This window comes from Fundulus heteroclitus, chromosome 22 (assembly GCF_011125445.2).
Source record: "Fundulus heteroclitus isolate FHET01 chromosome 22, MU-UCD_Fhet_4.1, whole genome shotgun sequence".
Lineage (NCBI taxonomy): Eukaryota > Metazoa > Chordata > Actinopteri > Cyprinodontiformes > Fundulidae > Fundulus > Fundulus heteroclitus.
Window position 1 is genome coordinate 3,203,162 of NC_046382.1, and position 16,148 is coordinate 3,219,309.

At 52.4% G+C, this 16,148-nt stretch overlaps 1 protein-coding gene and 1 long non-coding RNA gene across 11 annotated transcripts in view; one reads left to right on the forward strand and one right to left on the reverse strand.

Moving 5' to 3' along the window:
- The window catches only part of ubr2 (ubiquitin protein ligase E3 component n-recognin 2), a 33,984-nt gene that overhangs the window by 5,904 nt on the left and 11,932 nt on the right, over window positions 1-16,148 (forward strand). For 4 of the 9 annotated variants that reach the window (XM_021314441.2, XM_036126784.1, XM_021314444.2 and 1 more), the window contains exons 3-23: window positions 2,207-2,285; window positions 2,371-2,484; window positions 2,687-2,817; window positions 3,415-3,553; window positions 5,171-5,233; window positions 5,958-6,078; window positions 6,152-6,259; window positions 6,854-6,942; window positions 7,839-7,937; window positions 9,567-9,730; window positions 9,797-9,896; window positions 9,972-10,100; window positions 13,465-13,648; window positions 13,718-13,779; window positions 13,852-13,962; window positions 14,030-14,095; window positions 14,181-14,297; window positions 14,375-14,435; window positions 14,516-14,640; window positions 14,740-14,792; window positions 14,877-14,979. In XM_021314441.2, the coding sequence (XP_021170116.2) occupies window positions 2,207-2,285; window positions 2,371-2,484; window positions 2,687-2,817; window positions 3,415-3,553; window positions 5,171-5,233; window positions 5,958-6,078; window positions 6,152-6,259; window positions 6,854-6,942; window positions 7,839-7,937; window positions 9,567-9,730; window positions 9,797-9,896; window positions 9,972-10,100; window positions 13,465-13,648; window positions 13,718-13,779; window positions 13,852-13,962; window positions 14,030-14,095; window positions 14,181-14,297; window positions 14,375-14,435; window positions 14,516-14,640; window positions 14,740-14,792; window positions 14,877-14,979 (2,218 nt within the window). Of the gene's footprint in view, window positions 1-2,206; window positions 2,286-2,370; window positions 2,485-2,686; window positions 2,818-3,414; window positions 3,554-5,170; window positions 5,234-5,957; window positions 6,079-6,151; window positions 6,260-6,853; window positions 6,943-7,669; window positions 7,769-7,838; window positions 8,011-9,566; window positions 9,731-9,796; window positions 9,897-9,971; window positions 10,101-13,464; window positions 13,649-13,717; window positions 13,780-13,851; window positions 13,963-14,029; window positions 14,096-14,180; window positions 14,298-14,374; window positions 14,436-14,515; window positions 14,641-14,739; window positions 14,793-14,876; window positions 15,005-15,928; window positions 15,973-16,148 lie in introns of those variants that run through there. The other 5 variants (XM_021314440.2, XM_021314443.2, XM_036126787.1 and 2 more) reach the window with 4 other exon arrangements.
- LOC118557213 lies at window positions 10,154-11,311 on the reverse strand. 2 transcript variants are annotated; one of them, XR_004927711.1, is made up of 3 exons: window positions 10,668-10,795; window positions 10,214-10,539; window positions 10,154-10,169 (listed from the first exon to the last, which is right to left on the reverse strand). It is a non-coding gene; the product is annotated as an uncharacterized LOC118557213 (long non-coding RNA). The 2 variants fall into 2 exon arrangements; XR_004927710.1 differs by lacking the exon at window positions 10,154-10,169 and adding an exon at window positions 11,284-11,311 and having other exon boundaries at window positions 10,514-10,539; window positions 10,668-11,195.

Below are 16,148 nucleotides of genomic sequence, written 5' to 3' on the forward strand. Positions count from 1 at the left end.
GTTGATCCCGTTGCTAGGTGTGGTTGATCCCGTTGCTAGGCGTGGTTGATCCCGTTGCTAGGTGTGGTTGATCCCGTTGCTAGGCGTTGTTGACCCCGTTGCTAGGCATTGTTGACCTTGTTGCTAGGCATTGTTGACTTCGTTGCTAGTCGTTGTTGATTTCGTTGCTAGGTGTGGTTGACCTCGTTTCTAGGCGTAGTTGACTCGGTTGCTAGTTGTGGTTGACCTCGTTGCTAGGCGTGGTTGACCTCGTTGCTAGGCGTGGTTGACCCCGTTGCTAGGCGTGGTTGACCCCGTTGCTAGGCGTGGTTGACCCCGTTGCTAGGCGTGGTTGACTTCATTGCTAGGCGTTGTTGACTTCGTTGCCAGGCGTTGTTGACCTCGTTTCTAGGTGTAGTTGACCTCGTTGCTAAGCGTGGTTGACCCCGTTGCTAGGCGTGGTTGACCTCGTTGCTAAGCGTGGTTGACCCCGTTGCTAGGCGTGGTTGACCCCGTTGCTAGGCGTGGTTGACCCCGTTGCTAGGCGTGGTTGACCCCGTTGCTAGGCGTGGTTGACTTAAACACTTCTTATTTTAACCATAAACAATGAACACTTCTTATTTTAACAATAATCGCTTCTTATTTTACCTATAAACAATAAACACTTCTTATTTTACCTATAAACAAAAAACACTTCTTATTTTAACAATAATCGCTTCTTATTTTAACCATAAACGATGAACACTTGTTATTTTAACAATAAACACTTCTTATTTTAACAGTAAATGCTCGTCAGGCTCTAGTTATTCCCAATGAGGCAAACTGACCTGAGCCGACGTCAACGTGACGTATTTCCACGTTGCTGCGTGGCAGAAATACGTCGGGAACCAAAACTGTCGGGGTTCCTGATGAATCCTGATGAAGTTTGGAAAAATCAAAGAGCTAAAAATTGTTGCTTTACTCCGTTTCGTAATTAGAACATCGTACCAGTCCAGCCTGGACCCTCAGAGCACTAACTCGTATAAAACTGCTTTGTTGCTATTTCCTGTTGTTTAGCAAAGACAGAAGTTCTTCTTCTTCTGTGGTTTTTAGGGAAATGTGATAACTGGCTCTATTGTCAATAAAGGCAGATGCATATAAACGCACATTATGATCGGATTAATTGATCGTGGGCCCTTATAAACGGTACAATCCGATTATTTACTCTGAATACATTTTAATCCGATGGTGAAATTTTGTGCACGTAAACACAGCTACTGAGGTTTGCTAAAAGTCGTAACATTTAGTCACTTTAGCAGCTCTCTGAAGGCCTGAGATGCTTAGTGAGTAACTTTTATCTCACAGAGGTAAAATCCTGAGATGTTTCCTGAAACGTCGTCACTAAGAGCTGCTTTTAAACGCACCATGTGACATATTATGGTGCACCAAGAAAGCCCAGCAGAGGATGGACTTCCTGAAGAAGGCAGCTGAAGAAATTCAACCTGCTAAGGACAATGATGGTGCAGTTCTACTCCTCCGTCAGTGAGTCCATCCTCACCTCCTCCATCACCATCTGGTGATTCTGATTATGGATGTTTCTGAAAATGAAGGTCACCCTGGACAGCCTGTTTTTAACCCGCTAATACGGTTCTACCAACAATGAATTCAGCAAAGGAGGAAGAAAGATTTTTAGAGTATCGGGTCCAGAAAGAAGAATCTGTTTCGTCCCGATTCAACTTTAGAAATTTTAGAAACAACTTTAGAGACGTTCTGTGGCTGAGCTGGAGAGAAGATGGCAGCAGCACCATGGGCCTGGAGCGGCGTAGAACAAGGAGAACCTGGTCAGGCTTCTGAAATGTTCTGATTTCTCTGGAGATCAAGCTTTTAATTTAGAGAACAGTGAATGTACCTGTACAGCGCTTTACCTGGTCCAACGACACCAAAACGCTTCACACCACATCCAAACCCTGATGCTGGTGAGCTACGCTAGCAGCTACGCTAGCAGCTACGCTAGCAGCTACGCTAGCAGCTATGCTAGCAGCTATGCTAGCAGCTACCCTAGCAGCTATGCTAGCATAGCAGCTACGCTAGCATAGCTGCTAGCTTAGCTGCTACGCTAGCAGCCACAGCTGCCCTGGGCCGACTGACAGAGATGTGTGGGTTAGAGACGCACCTGTCCATGGTGAAGACACACCTGTACAGCTGATGTGGGGCTGCCGACTGATCCAGAACCTCTCTGTGTGTTCAGGGAGTGTGCAGCTGACCCCACCTGTGTTCTGTGTATGCAGTGTTTCCTGGTCAGCGTTCACCGACACCATCGATACAGAGTGAGTTCACGCACACACACGCGCCGTGTCAGACAGCCAATCAGAATCCAGAGGCAGGCTGACTGGGTGTCTCTGTGCTTCCCAGATGACCACATCAGGAGGTGGAGGTTTCTGTGACTGTGGAGACACCGAGGCCTGGAAGACGGGTCCATACTGTCAGAAACACACTCCTGCAGACCGCAGCAGAGAGGCAGAGGAGGTGAGACACTCGGGTGGTACCAGAAGAACCGGCTGTGTTTGAATCATCCTGGTCACGGTAACGACTGAGATGTTTCTGAGGTGAAAGCAGGTGCATTAGCCTCAGGATTAACGTCTCAGACGGTTCTCCCTCAGCCAGCAGCAGTTGTGACCTTCAGGATCTCAGCACCACCTTTGTTCTTCACCTGCTGCTTGTTTTTCAGGACCCGGTCTCTCTGCTGCCTCCTGACATGGTAGCCAGGAGTTACAGCATCTTCTCCATCATCCTGAAGTACGCTGTGGACCTGCTGACCTGGGACCAGGAGGACCAGCTGCCTGCAGGCCTGGAGCCGCCGTACGTACACCAACACTAGAAGCAGCGCTCTGGGTTCAGTAGGAGGAGGAGGAAACAGGAAGCTGTGAATCCTGTGGCAGCTGGTGCTGGTTGTCTCACATAATGTAACCATTTCTAGTCCAGGCCCAGCAGAGCTGCTTCTTTCTGCAGTCCTTCACAGATGAGAAGGTCCTGGTCCTCACTGAGCACCAACATTCTCTAGAGCAATGGCTGATAATCTGCTCCTGGGCCATTCTTCGTCACCTGTGTGCTGCTTCTGACCATCTAAACACACATAATACACCATCTACACTACTGCAGATGTACGAGTTAATGTATGCTAATGTAAGCGCTAACTAATGCACGAGTCTCACCTGTCGGTGTTTGAGGCTCCACACTAAACCGCCTTTAGGAAGCAGGAAGGCCTCCTCACTAGTTACCTTTAGATCTATAGACCCAGCTCTACGGTGTTCATTAATAATTTAAATGTTTTCCTGACTCTGTATAATAGTGACTATTTCTTATTCTTTATCAGCACTTTGGTACGGGCCTTACAGGTAAAGCAGGTGTGTCAGCAGCTGGGTACTGACTGCTCCTCCACATGTCTGCTCCTCACAGGGAGCGAGGAGACACCTACTACTGCATGCTCTTCAACGATGAGGTCCACACCTATGAGCAGGTGATCTACACGCTGCAGAAAGCTGTCAACTGCAGCCAGAAGGAAGCCGTTAGCTTCGCCACCACCGTCGACCGAGATGTCAGTACTACACCTGTACTACACCTGTACTATACCTGTACTAGACCTGTACTATACCTGTGCTACACCTGTACTATACCTGTGCTACACCTGTGCTACACCAGTACTACACCTGAGCTACACCAGTACTACACCTGTACTATACCTGTGCTACACCTGTGCTACACCAGTACTAGACCTGTACTATACCTGTGCTACACCAGTACTACACCTGTGCTACACCAGTACTACACCTGTACTATACCTGTGCTACACCTGTGCTACACCAGTACTACACCTGAGCTACACCAGTACTATACCTGTGCTACACCAGTACTATACCTGTGCTACACCAGTGCTACACCTGTACTACACCAGTACTATACCTGTGCTACACCAGTACTAGACCTGTACTAGACCTGTGCTACACCAGTACTACACCTGTGCTACACCTGTGCTACACCAGTACTACACCTGTGCTACACCAGTACTATACCTGTACTAGACCTGTGCTACACCAGTACTACACCAGTACTATACCTGTGCTACACCAGTGCTACACCTGTACTACACCAGTACTATACCTGTGCTACACCAGTACTAGACCTGTACTACACCTGTGCTACACCAGTGCTACACCTGTGCTACACCAGTGCTACACCAGTACTACACCTGTGCTACACCAGTACTACACCTGTGCTACACCAGTACTACACCTGTGCTACACCAGTACTACACCTGTGCTACAGCAGTACTACACCTGTATTATACCTGTACTACACCTTTACTACACCTGTACTACACCTGTACTATACCTGTACTACACCTTCACTACACCTGTACTATACCTGTACTACACCTGTACTACACCTTCACTACACCTGTGCTACACCAGTACTACACCTGTGCTACACCAGTACTACACCTGTGCTACAGCAGTACTACACCTGTATTATACCTGTACTACACCTTCACTACACCTGTACTACACCTGTATTATACCTGTACTACACCTTCACTACACCTGTACTACACCTTCACTACACCTGTACTATACCTGTACTACACCTTCACTATACCTGTACTACACCTGTACTATACCTGTACTATACCTGTGCTACACCTTCACTACACCTGTACTATACCTGTACTACACCTGTACTACACCTTCACTACACCTGTACTATACCTGTACTACACCTTCACTATACCTGTACTACACCTGTACTATACCTGTACTATACCTGTGCTACACCTTCACTACACCTGTACTATACCTGTACTACACCTTCACTACACCTGTACTATACCTGTACTACACCTGTACTACACCTTCACTACACCTGAGCTACACCAGTACTACACCTGTGCTACACCAGTACTACACCTGTGCTACAGCAGTACTACACCTGTACTATACCTGTACTACACCTTCACTACACCTGTACGACACCCATGTGGGCGAGTTCTGGTCCACATGTTGTGACTCGTCCAGTGACCGGCATCCAGTGGGTCACCTGTGGCCTTCATGAATGTCGGCGTGTCCACACCTGAGCCACAGGTGCGGGCCCTGAGGAAGGTCCAGGTGTCTGTGGGATGTAGGGTTAGGTTGCGGGTTTAACGCCTCTCTGTTTGCAGGGCAGGAAGTCGGTCCGGTTCGGAGATCGTCAGTTCTGTGAACAGGCCAAGTCCATCATTGTGGTGAGTTTCTGAGAGCAGCAGCTTGGTGTGTGATGGTTTCATGCTGCAGGATAACTGTAGGCTGTGTGGGCGGAACCGTCTGGACTCACTGGCACCACACCAGGGTTCTGGCTTCAGGCCCAGTTTGATTCATGCCATCAATGGGCCGGGCGACACGGCTTAGAAATTAAATCTTAGATTTTATTTTACCAAATCCCATGAATCGATTTTTTTCCCCATCCTTTTCCTTTCACAAAAACAAAGAAATTATTTAAAAAAACTGGGAGTTGATGTGCAACTAAATCCAAGCTGTGAAACAAGATGGCCGCCCTGCGTTGTAAACAATGAAAATCTAAGTAAATGTTTTACACTTCACTGTTGACCTTCTAACTACCTTAAAAATAAAGAAGTAGATGAATAAAGACGTTTTGAACATGTCCTCCTGAACATGGAAGCCCAATAAGCACATTGGCTAAACAACATCCTGATTTTTCCAAAAATGCCATCTTAAAGATGTGTAAATTTGAAATAATTAAATGGATTTATGGTCCAGTTCTGACCCGGTCCACTGTCATCGCCAACCTGGGCTTCTCTGTACCTATAGTCCTACGTCTGTAGTGAGAACGCAGTCCAGCCTATGCTTGTAGGGTCACGGTAATGAGCAGGTTCTAGTCCCTGACCTCTGACCCCTGACCCCAGAGAATGAGCAGGTTCTAGTCCCTGACCTCTGACCCCTGACCCCCAGAGGAACACCAGCCGCCAGTCCAAGCCTCTGCGGGTCCAGGTGATGCACTCGTCTGTGGTGGCTCATCAGTGTTTCGCTCTGAAGGCTCTCAGCTGGTTGGGACAGATCATCCAGTACTCTGGTATGTCTGGACTTCATTACCCACAATGCCTCGCTCTGCTTGCATTCCCTCTGCTGACTGTTGGCTCTTTCAGATGGGCTGAAGAGGATCCTGTGCCAGGTGGGCCTGCAGAAAGGTCCAGAAGGAGAGAACTCCTCGCTTGTGGACCGCCTGATGCTCAATGACTCCAAGATGTGGAAAGGTAAGAGCTGCGAGTCCAAAGAATCAGAACCAGAACCGGACCGAACCACTGGATGCTGTCTGGACCAGAACCAGAACCAGAACCTGGACCAGAACCAGAACCTGGACCTGGACCAGAACCTGGACCGGCCAGCTCTCGGTTCTGTCAGAGCGAGGTGTCGTTGAAAGCTGCATGGAGGTTGAGGGCTGCATTGCTGCTGCCTGGCTCTAGGGGGCGCAGCAGGCCTGCTGCCTTGTTCCAGACTGAGACTTTTTAAATAACATCATAAAATCTCTGAAGCCTCTGTGTTCTTCTCTCTTCTGCACCCCAGACATGATTTAACTGGAGCGGTAAATGAGCTCCAGACGCTGTAGCTAAAACTCGTCTTAATGGCCAGACCATTGTTGGGGGGGGGGGGGGGGGGAGGGGGTTCTGGGCCCACTTCATAAAGGCAACATGCGATTATTATATAGATATAAAGATCTCATTAAGTCCACGGATATCACATAAATGTTGTTAAAAAGTATTCCTGCCTATAATCTAATAGTCTAACCCTATGAGCCCCCCCCCCTCACAGACGGGGGGGTTCTGATGATGGTTCTGTTGTTTCTGCAGGAGCTCGGAACATCTACCACCAGCTGCTCATGAACAGCCTCCTGATGGACCTCAAGTTCAAGAAGATCTTTGCCATCCAGTTCGCCAAGGTAGCTGACTCCGTCCACCCCCCCCCCCCCCCCCCATTGATCCGGGTCCAAATGCCCCTCCAGGGTTCTGGACCCACTTTCAGATCCTGGGTCAGATCCAGGTCTAGATCCCCATCCAGGGTTTTGAATCAGGTCCCAGAAGTTCCTGATTCAACTCTAGATCCTGGTTTTGTTTAGGCCCAATTTCAGAATCAGAACCATGTGTTGATTCGGGTTCACCGTCAGGTTCTGGTCCAGAACCCCCTGCATTTGAAGAGTGTGGTCATAAACCCAGAGAACCTGAACTGTTCTGTGTGGGATAAACTGGTGAAATGTGGCTTTAAAAGGCGGGACCAGAAGCTGCTGTGGGTTCTGCTGTGGGTTCTGCTGTGGGTTCTGAGAGGACCATCAGGATGATCCATCACGAGTCAAACAGTAGGACATGTTTTCTTCCTGATGGCAGTCGGCTGGTGTTCTGTCCACCGTAGCAAACGTTTCTGGGCCGTGTTCTGGGTGTTCTGTGGGGAACCGCGTGTCGGGCCTGCAGGGCAGCCTGGTGGGGGATCAGAGGCCCGGCCGTCAGGAGAACCCTGCTGTCCCCCTGCAGGAGGTTCTATCTGAGCCGACCCAGTGGGAGGCTGAGCTCTGATTGGTCCCTGCGATCACAGATTAACAGGGGTGGGGGGGTTATGAGCCGGTAGCACAGCAGCGACCTCTGACCCCTACGTGACATGTCCTCCCCCTCTAGAACTACAAACGGCTGCAGACAGATTTTATGGAGGACGACCACGAGCGCGTGGTGTCAGTGACGTCGCTGTCTGTGCAGCTCTTCACCGTCCCCACCGTGGTGAGTACGGGTCTTCTTCTGCACCCCCACACACCGCTGTCTCTCTGTGTCCCCCCTCCCCCACCCGTAGAACTATGAACGCTTGCAGAGTGACTACATCCGAGACGACCACGACCGCGAGTTCTCCATCACCGACCTGTCGGTGCAGGTGTTCACCGTGCCCTCGCTGGTGAGTTGCTGCTGGACCGGGCCGCCCCCCCGCCTGACGGCGTTAAGCCGGTGACCCTAAGAGTTCTGCTGTGGTGGGTATTTGTTCAGCACCCGACCGAGGTTGGACGCAAGGTTCTCTGTCCACTCATCAGGAAAGACACTGAACAACTGTGAGAACATGTTCACGAGTCCAGAACTGGAACCTGTTCAGACTGGAACTGTTACCTGTTCACAGACTGGAACTGGAACCTGTTCAGACTGGAACTGGAACCTGTTCAGACTGGAACTGGAACCTGTTCACAGTCTGGAACTGTTACCTGTTCACAGTCTGGAACTGTTACCTGTTCACAGTCTGGAACTGGAACCTGTTCACAGTCTGGAACTGGAACCAGTTCACAGTCTGGAACTGGAACCAGTTCACAGTCTGGAACTGCAACCTGTTCACGAGTCCAGAACTGGGACCCATTCACGAGTCCGGAACTGGAACCTGTTCAGTCTGGAACTGGAACCTGTTCAGACTGGAACTGGAACCTGTTCACAGTCTGGAACTGTTACCTGTTCACAGTCTGGAACTGTTACCTGTTCACAGTCTGGAACTGGAACCTGTTCACAGTCTGGAACTGGAACCAGTTCACAGTCTGGAACTGCAACCTGTTCACGAGTCCAGAACTGGGACCCATTCACGAGTCCGGAACTGGAACCTGTTCAGTCTGGAACTGGAACCTGTTCACAGTCCAGAACTGGAACCTGTTCAGACTGGAACTGGAACCTGTTCACGTTCTGGAACTGTAACCCGTTCACGAGCCCAGAACTGGAACCTGTTCAGTCTGGAAATGGAACCTGTTCAGTCTGGAACTAGAACCTGTTCACAGTCTGGAACTGGAACCTGTTCAGACTGGAACTGGAACCTGTTCACAGTCTGGAACTGTTACCTGTTCACAGTCTGGAACTGGAACCAGTTCACAGTCTGGAACTGGAACCTGTTCACGAGTCCAGAACTGGGACCCATTCACGAGTCCGGAACTGGAACCTGTTCAGTCTGGAACTGGAACCTGTTCAGTCTGGAACTGGAACCTGTTCAGATTGGAACTAGAACCCGTTCACGTTCTGGAACTGGAACCTGTTCAGTCTGGAACTGGAACCTGTTCAGATTGGAACTAGAACCCGTTCACATTCTGGAACTGGAACCTGTTCAGACTGGAACTGGAACCCGTTCACGTTCTGGACTGGAACCTGTTCACGAGTCCAGAACTGGGACCCATTCACGAGTCTGGAACTGGAACCTGTTCAGTCTGGAACTGGAACCTGTTCAGATTGGAGCTAGAACCCGTTCACGTTCTGGAACTGGAACCTGTTCAGACTGGAACTGGAACCCGTTCACGTTCTGGAACCGGAACCCGTTCACGTTCTGGAACCGGAACCCGTTCACGTTCTGGAACTGGAACCTGTTCAGACTGGAACTGGAACCCGTTCACGTTCTGGAACTGGAACCTGTTCAGATTGGAACTGGAACCTGTTCACAGTCTGGAACTGGAACCTGTTCAGACTGGAACTGGAACCCGTTCACGTTCTGGAACTGGAACCTGTTCAGACTGGAACTAGAACCCGTTCACGTTCTGGAACTGACAAACGGCTGTGTGTTCTGCAGGCCCGTATGCTGATGGTGGAGGAGAACCTGATGATGACGATCATCAGAACCTTTGTGGACCAGCTCCGTCACAGAGACCCTCAGGGCCGGTTCCAGTTCGACCGCTACACGGCCCAGCAGGCCTTCAAGTTCGGCCGGGTGCAGAGCCTCATAGGAGACCTGAAGTAAGCAGCGGTGAGCTTCAGGTACCTGAGTCTTCCTGGCGGTCTGACCAGGTGTTGTGTCTGCAGGTACGTCCTGATCAGTCCGCCCCCTGAGTGGAGCGACCAGCTCAGGCTCAAGTTTCTGGACGGCTTTGATGCCTTTCTGGACCTGCTGAGGTGTATGCAGGTAACTGCCAGCGAGCCCTTTACCTGCGCACGTCCAGCCTGTCTGTGTGATCTCACCTGTGTGTCTGTCTGGCAGGGCATGGACCCGGTGGTGAGACAGGTGGGCCAGCACATCGAGATGGAGCCAGAGTGGGAGGCAGCATTCACCCTGCAGATGAAGCTGACCCACATCATCTCCATGATCCAGGAGTGGTGCTGCACTGACGTGAGCAGCCGCATGCATGTTACACCTGTGCCCCAGGTCTCACCTGAGGCAGCCGCACGCATGTTACACCTGTGTTCCAGGTCTCACCTGAGGCAGCTGCATTCATGTTACACCTGTGCCCCAGGTCTCACCTGAGGCAGCTGCATTCATGTTACACCTGTGCCCCAGGTCTCACCTGAGGCAGCCGCATGCATGTTACACCTGTGCCCCAGGACTCACCTGAGGCAGCTGCATTCATGTTACACCTGTGCTCCAGGTCTCACCTGAGGCAGCCGCACGCATGTTACACCTGTGCTCCAGGTCTCACCTGAGGCAGCCACACGCATGTTACACCTGTGCCCCAGGTCTCACCTGAGGCAGCCGCACGCATGTTACACCTGTGCTCCAGGTCTCACCTGAGGCAGCTGCATTCATGTTACACCTGTGCCCCAGGACTCACCTGAGGCAGCCACACGCATGTTACACCTGTGCCCCAGGTCTCACCTGAGACAGCTGCATTCATGTTACACCTGTGCCCCAGGTCTCACCTGAGACAGCTGCATTCATGTTACACGCCCCAGGTCTCACCTGAGGCAGCCGCACGCATGTTACACCTGTGCCCCGGGTCTCACCTGAGACAGCTGCATTCATGTTACACCTGTGCTCCAGGTCTCACCTGAGGCAGCCACACGCGTGTTACACCTGTGCCCCAGGTCTCACCTGAGGCAGCCGCACGCATGTTACACCTGTGCTCCAGGTCTCACCTGAGGCAGCCGCACGCATGTTACACCTGTGCCCCAGGTCTCACCTGAGGCAGCCACACGCGTGTTACACCTGTGCCCCAGGTCTCACCTGAGGCAGCCGCACGCATGTTACACCTGTGCTCCAGGTCTCACCTGAGGCAGCCACACGCGTGTTACACCTGTGCCCCAGGTCTCACCTGAGGCAGCCGCACGCATGTTACACCTGTGCTCCAGGTCTCACCTGAGGCAGCCGCACGCATGTTACACCTGTGCCCCAGGTCTCACCTGAGGCAGCCGCACGCATGTTACACCTGTGCCCCAGGTCTCACCTGAGGCAGCTGCATTCATGTTACACCTGTGCCCCAGGTCTCACCTGAGGCAGCAACATTCATGTTACACCTGTGCCCCGGGTCTCACCTGAGACAGCTGCATTCATGTTACACCTGTGCCCCAGGTCTCACCTGAGGCAGCCACACGCATGTTACACCTGTGCCCCAGGACTCACCTGAGGCAGCAACATTCATGTTACACCTGTGCTCCAGGTCTCACCTGAGACAGCTGCATTCATGTTACACCTGTGCCCCAGGTCTCACCTGAGGCAGCAACATTCATGTTACACCTGTGCCCCAGGTCTCACCTGAGGCAGCAACATTCATGTTACACCTGTGCCCCAGGTCTCACCTGAGGCAGCAACATTCATGTTACACCTGTGCCCCAGGTCTCACCTGAGGCAGCAACATTCATGTTACACCTGTGCTCCAGGTCTCACCTGAGACAGCTGCATTCATGTTACACCTGTGCCCCAGGACTCACCTGAGGCAGCAACATTCATGTTACACCTGTGCCCCAGATCTCACCTGAGGCAGCAACATTCATGTTACACCTGTGCTCCAGGTCTCACCTGAGACAGCTGCATTCATGTTACACCTGTGCCCCAGGTCTCACCTGAGGCAGCAACATTCATGTTACACCTGTGCCCCAGGTCTCACCTGAGGCAGCAACATTCATGTTACACCTGTGCCCCAGGTCTCACCTGAGGCAGCAACATTCATGTTACACCTGTGCCCCAGGTCTCACCTGAGGTAGCAACATTCATGTTACACCTGTGCTCCAGGTCTCACCTGAGACAGCTGCATTCATGTTACACCTGTGCCCCAGGACTCACCTGAGGCAGCCGCACGCGTGTTACACCTGTGCTCCAGGTCTCACCTGAGGCAGCTGCACGCATGTTACACCTGTGCTCCAGGTCTCACCTGAGGCAGCAGCATTCATGTTACACCTGTGCCCCAGGTCTCACCTGAGGCAGCCGCACGCATGTTACACCTGTGCTCCAGGTCTCACCTGAGGCAGCCGCACGCATGTTACACCTGTGCTCCAGGTCTCACCTGAGGCAGCCGCACGCGTGTTACACCTGTGCTCCAGATCTCACCTGAGGCAGCCGCACGCGTGTTACACCTGTGCTCCAGGTCTCACCTGAGGCAGCCGCACGCATGTTACACCTGTGCTCCAGGTCTCACCTGAGGCAGCCGCAGGCATGTTACACCTGTGCCCCAGGACTCACCTGAGGCAGCCGCACGCATGTTACACCTGTGCTCCAGGTGTCACCTGAGGCAGCAACATTCATGTTACACCTGTGCTCCAGGTCTCACCTGAGGCAGCCGCACGCATGTTACACCTGTGCTCCAGGTGTCACCTGAGGCAGCAACATTCATGTTACACCTGTGCTCCAGGTCTCACCTGAGGCAGTGGCACGCATGTTACACCTGTGCTCCAGGTCTCACCTGAGGCAGCCGCACGCATGTTACACCTGTGCCCCAGGTCTCACCTGAGGCAGCCGCACGCATGTTACACCTGTGCTCCAGGTCTCACCTGAGGCAGCCGCACGCATGTTACACCTGTGCTCCAGGTCTCACCTGAGGCAGCAACATTCATGTTACACCTGTGCTCCAGGTCTCACCTGAGGCAGCAACATTCATGTTACACCTGTGCCCCAGGTCTCACCTGAGGCAGCAACATTCATGTTACACCTGTGCTCCAGGTCTCACCTGAGCCTGCGGCACGCTTGTTATACCTGTGCTCCAGGTCTCACCTGAGCCTGCGGCAAGCATGTTACACTTGTGCTCCAGGACTCACCTGAGGCAGCAGCATTCATGTTACACCTGTGCTCCAGGTCTCACCTGAGGCAGCAACATTCATGTTACACCTGTGCTCCAGGTCTCACCTGAGCCTGCGGCACGCATGTTACACCTGTGCTCCAGGTCTCACCTGAGCCTGCGGCACGCGTGTTACACCTGTGCTCCAGGTCTCACCTGAGGCAGCCGCACGCGTGTTACACCTGTGCTCCAGGACTCACCTGAGGCAGCCGCATTCATGTTACACCTGTGCTCCAGGACTCACCTGAGGCAGCAGCATTCATGTTACACCTGTGCTCCAGGACTCACCTGAGGCAGCAACATTCATGTTACACCTGTGCTCCAGGTCTCACCTGAGGCAGCAGCATTCATGTCACACCTGTGCTCCGGGACTCACCTAGGCTGGGTGACTGGGTCCAGGTGGCATGTGGTTGTGTGTTCACGCTGCATGTGGGCGTGTCCTCTGGTCCGTACCTGTGCACTGACCCGTTGTCCTGTCTGGGTTTGAAGGAGCGCGTTCTGATCGAGGCGTATAAGAAGTGTCTGAGCGCGCTCAGTCAGTGCCACGCCGGCCTGTCTGACGGCGAGCAGCCAATCAGCTTGAGCCTGGCGGGTCACTGCGTGGACACGTTCAGGTACCAGGTGTCCCAGGAGAAGGTGTCCATCCACCTGCCCGTGTGCAGGCTGCTGGCAGGTAAGCAGGCGTGTGCAGAGGAACATACGTGTTGGTGGCGTGCTTCCTGACGCTGCTGTGTCCTCTCAGGGCTCCACGTTCTCCTCAGCAGGACGGAGGTGGCGTCCCGGTTCCCCGAGCAGCTGCCGCTGGTCAGTAACGCCTCTGATCACATGACCGGCTCTGACCAATCACAGGACTGACGGCTGTCTCTGCTTCCTCAGGGCGAGCTCAGCCCCCACCTCCTGATAGAGCTGCCCCTGCGCTGCCTGGTGCTCTGTGCACAGGTGCATGCTGGGATGTGGAGGCGGAACGGCTTCTCTCTGATCAACCAGGTGAGTTTCTGTTCGGACCAGAACTTCCCGCCTGCAGGAACACCTGGTGACGTCTGCTGTGTTCCAGATCTATTATTACCACAACGTCAAGTGCCGAGTGGAGATGTTCGACAAGGACGTGGTCATGCTGCAGGTACGCCCTCTGACCCCGCGCGGCCCGACCCGCTCTGGTTCTGGTTCTGGTTCTGGTTCTGTTCCACTCACAGCTTTTGCTGCAGGTGGGGGCCTCCATGATGGATCCAAACCACTTTCTGATGATCGTTCTGAGCCGCTTTGAACTCTTCCACATCTTCAGCTCCGTCGACATCAGGAAGAGATACAGAGAAGCCAATAAGGTCAGAACCTGCCGGCCCGTTTCAGAATCTGCTGCCGGTTCTGAGACGCGCCGGTTCTGATGTTCTCCGCTCTGCAGGATCTGGCCCAGCAGAACACCCTGATAGAGGAGATGCTGCACCTCATCATCATGGTCGTTGGTGAGTGTCCACAGAGAAGCCGGGCAGGTCTACAGCAGCAGCGTCTGCAGGTGAGCTTACCTGCCGCGCGTCTCTTCCAGGTGAGCGGTACCTTCCCGGCGTCGGCCAGGTGGAGCCCCTGGACGAGGTCAGGAGAGAAATCCTCCACCAGCTGTCCATCAGACCCATGGCTCACAGCGAGCTGGTCAAAGCACTGCCTGAGAACGTAAGAGCGTGTCTGTTGGCCTGGTTACCTGTCGGCTTACCTGCTGGCTTACCTGCTGGCTTACCTGCTGGCTTACCTGACTCCCCGCCTGTCTTTCAGGGCAATAAGGAGACTGGCTTGGAGAGAGTCATCGACAGCGTTGCATTGTTCAAGTCAGTCTGCGCTGCTTAGCCGTCCACTTTACCCGGTAAGTCAGCCTTGAACCTGAGAGATCAACCTGTGCTGCTGCTCCACAGGAAGCCAGGTGTGACGGGGCGGGGCCTCTACGAGCTGCGGCCCGAGTGGAGCAAACACTTCAACCTTTACTTCCACCACTACAGCAGAGCGGACCAGTCCAAGGTAACCGCATCAGAGCGCAGCGCAGGTGTTTCTCAGGTGCTAATCAGGTGTTTATCAGGTGTAACTCAGGTGTTTCTCAGGTATTTATCAGGTGTTTATCAGGTGTCGCTCAGGTGCCACTCAGGTGTTTCTCAGGTATTTATCAGGTGTTTATCAGGTGCCACTCAGGGGTTTCTCAGGTGTTTCTCAGGTATTTATCAGGTGTCGCTCAGGTGCCACTCAGGTGTTTCTCAGGTATTTATCAGGTGTTTCTCAGGTGCCACTCAGGTGTTTCTCAGGTGTTTCTCAGGTGTTTCTCAGGTGCCACTCAGGTGTTTATCAGATGTCTCTCAGGTGTTTCTCAGGTGCCACTCAGGTGTTTCTCAGGTGTTTATCAGGTGTTTCTCAGGTGTTTCTCAGGTGTCGCTCAGGTGTCACTCAGGTGTCTCTCAGGTGTTTCTCAGGTGTAACTCAGGTGTTAATCAGATGTTTCTCAGGTGTTTCTCAGGTGTAACTCAGGTGTTTCTCAGGTGTCACTCAGGTGTCTCTCAGGTGTTTCTCAGGTGTTTCTCAGGTGTTTCTCAGGTGTTTCTCAGGTGTAACTCAGGTGTTAATCAGATGTTTCTCAGGTGTTTCTCAGGTGTAACTCAGGTGTCTCTCAGGTGTTTCTCAGGTGTTTCTCAGGTGTTTCTCAGGTGTTTCTCAGGTGTAACTCAGGTGTTAATCAGATGTTTCTCAGGTGTTTATCAGATGTCTCTCAGGTGTTTCTCAGGTGTCACTCAGGTGTCTCTCAGGTGTTTCTCAGGTGTTTCTCAGGTGTTTCTCAGGTGTAACTCAGGTGTTAATCAGATGTTTCTCAGGTGCCACTCAGGTGTTTCTCAGGTGTTTCTCAGGTGTTTCTCAGGTGTCACTCAGGTGTCGCTCAGGTATTTATCAGGTGTTTCTCAGGTGCCACTCAGGTGTTTCTCAGGTGTCGCTCAGGTGTTTCTCAGGTGTTAATCAGGTGTTTCTCAGGTGTCGCTCAGGTGTTTCTCAGGTGTTAATCAGGTGTTTCTCAGGTGTAACTCAGGTGTTTATCAGGTGTTTATCAGATGTCTCTCAGGTGTTTCTCAGGTGTTTCTCAGGTGTTTATCAGGTGTTTATCAGATGTCTCTCAGGTGTTTCTCAGGTGTTTATCAGATGTCTCTCAG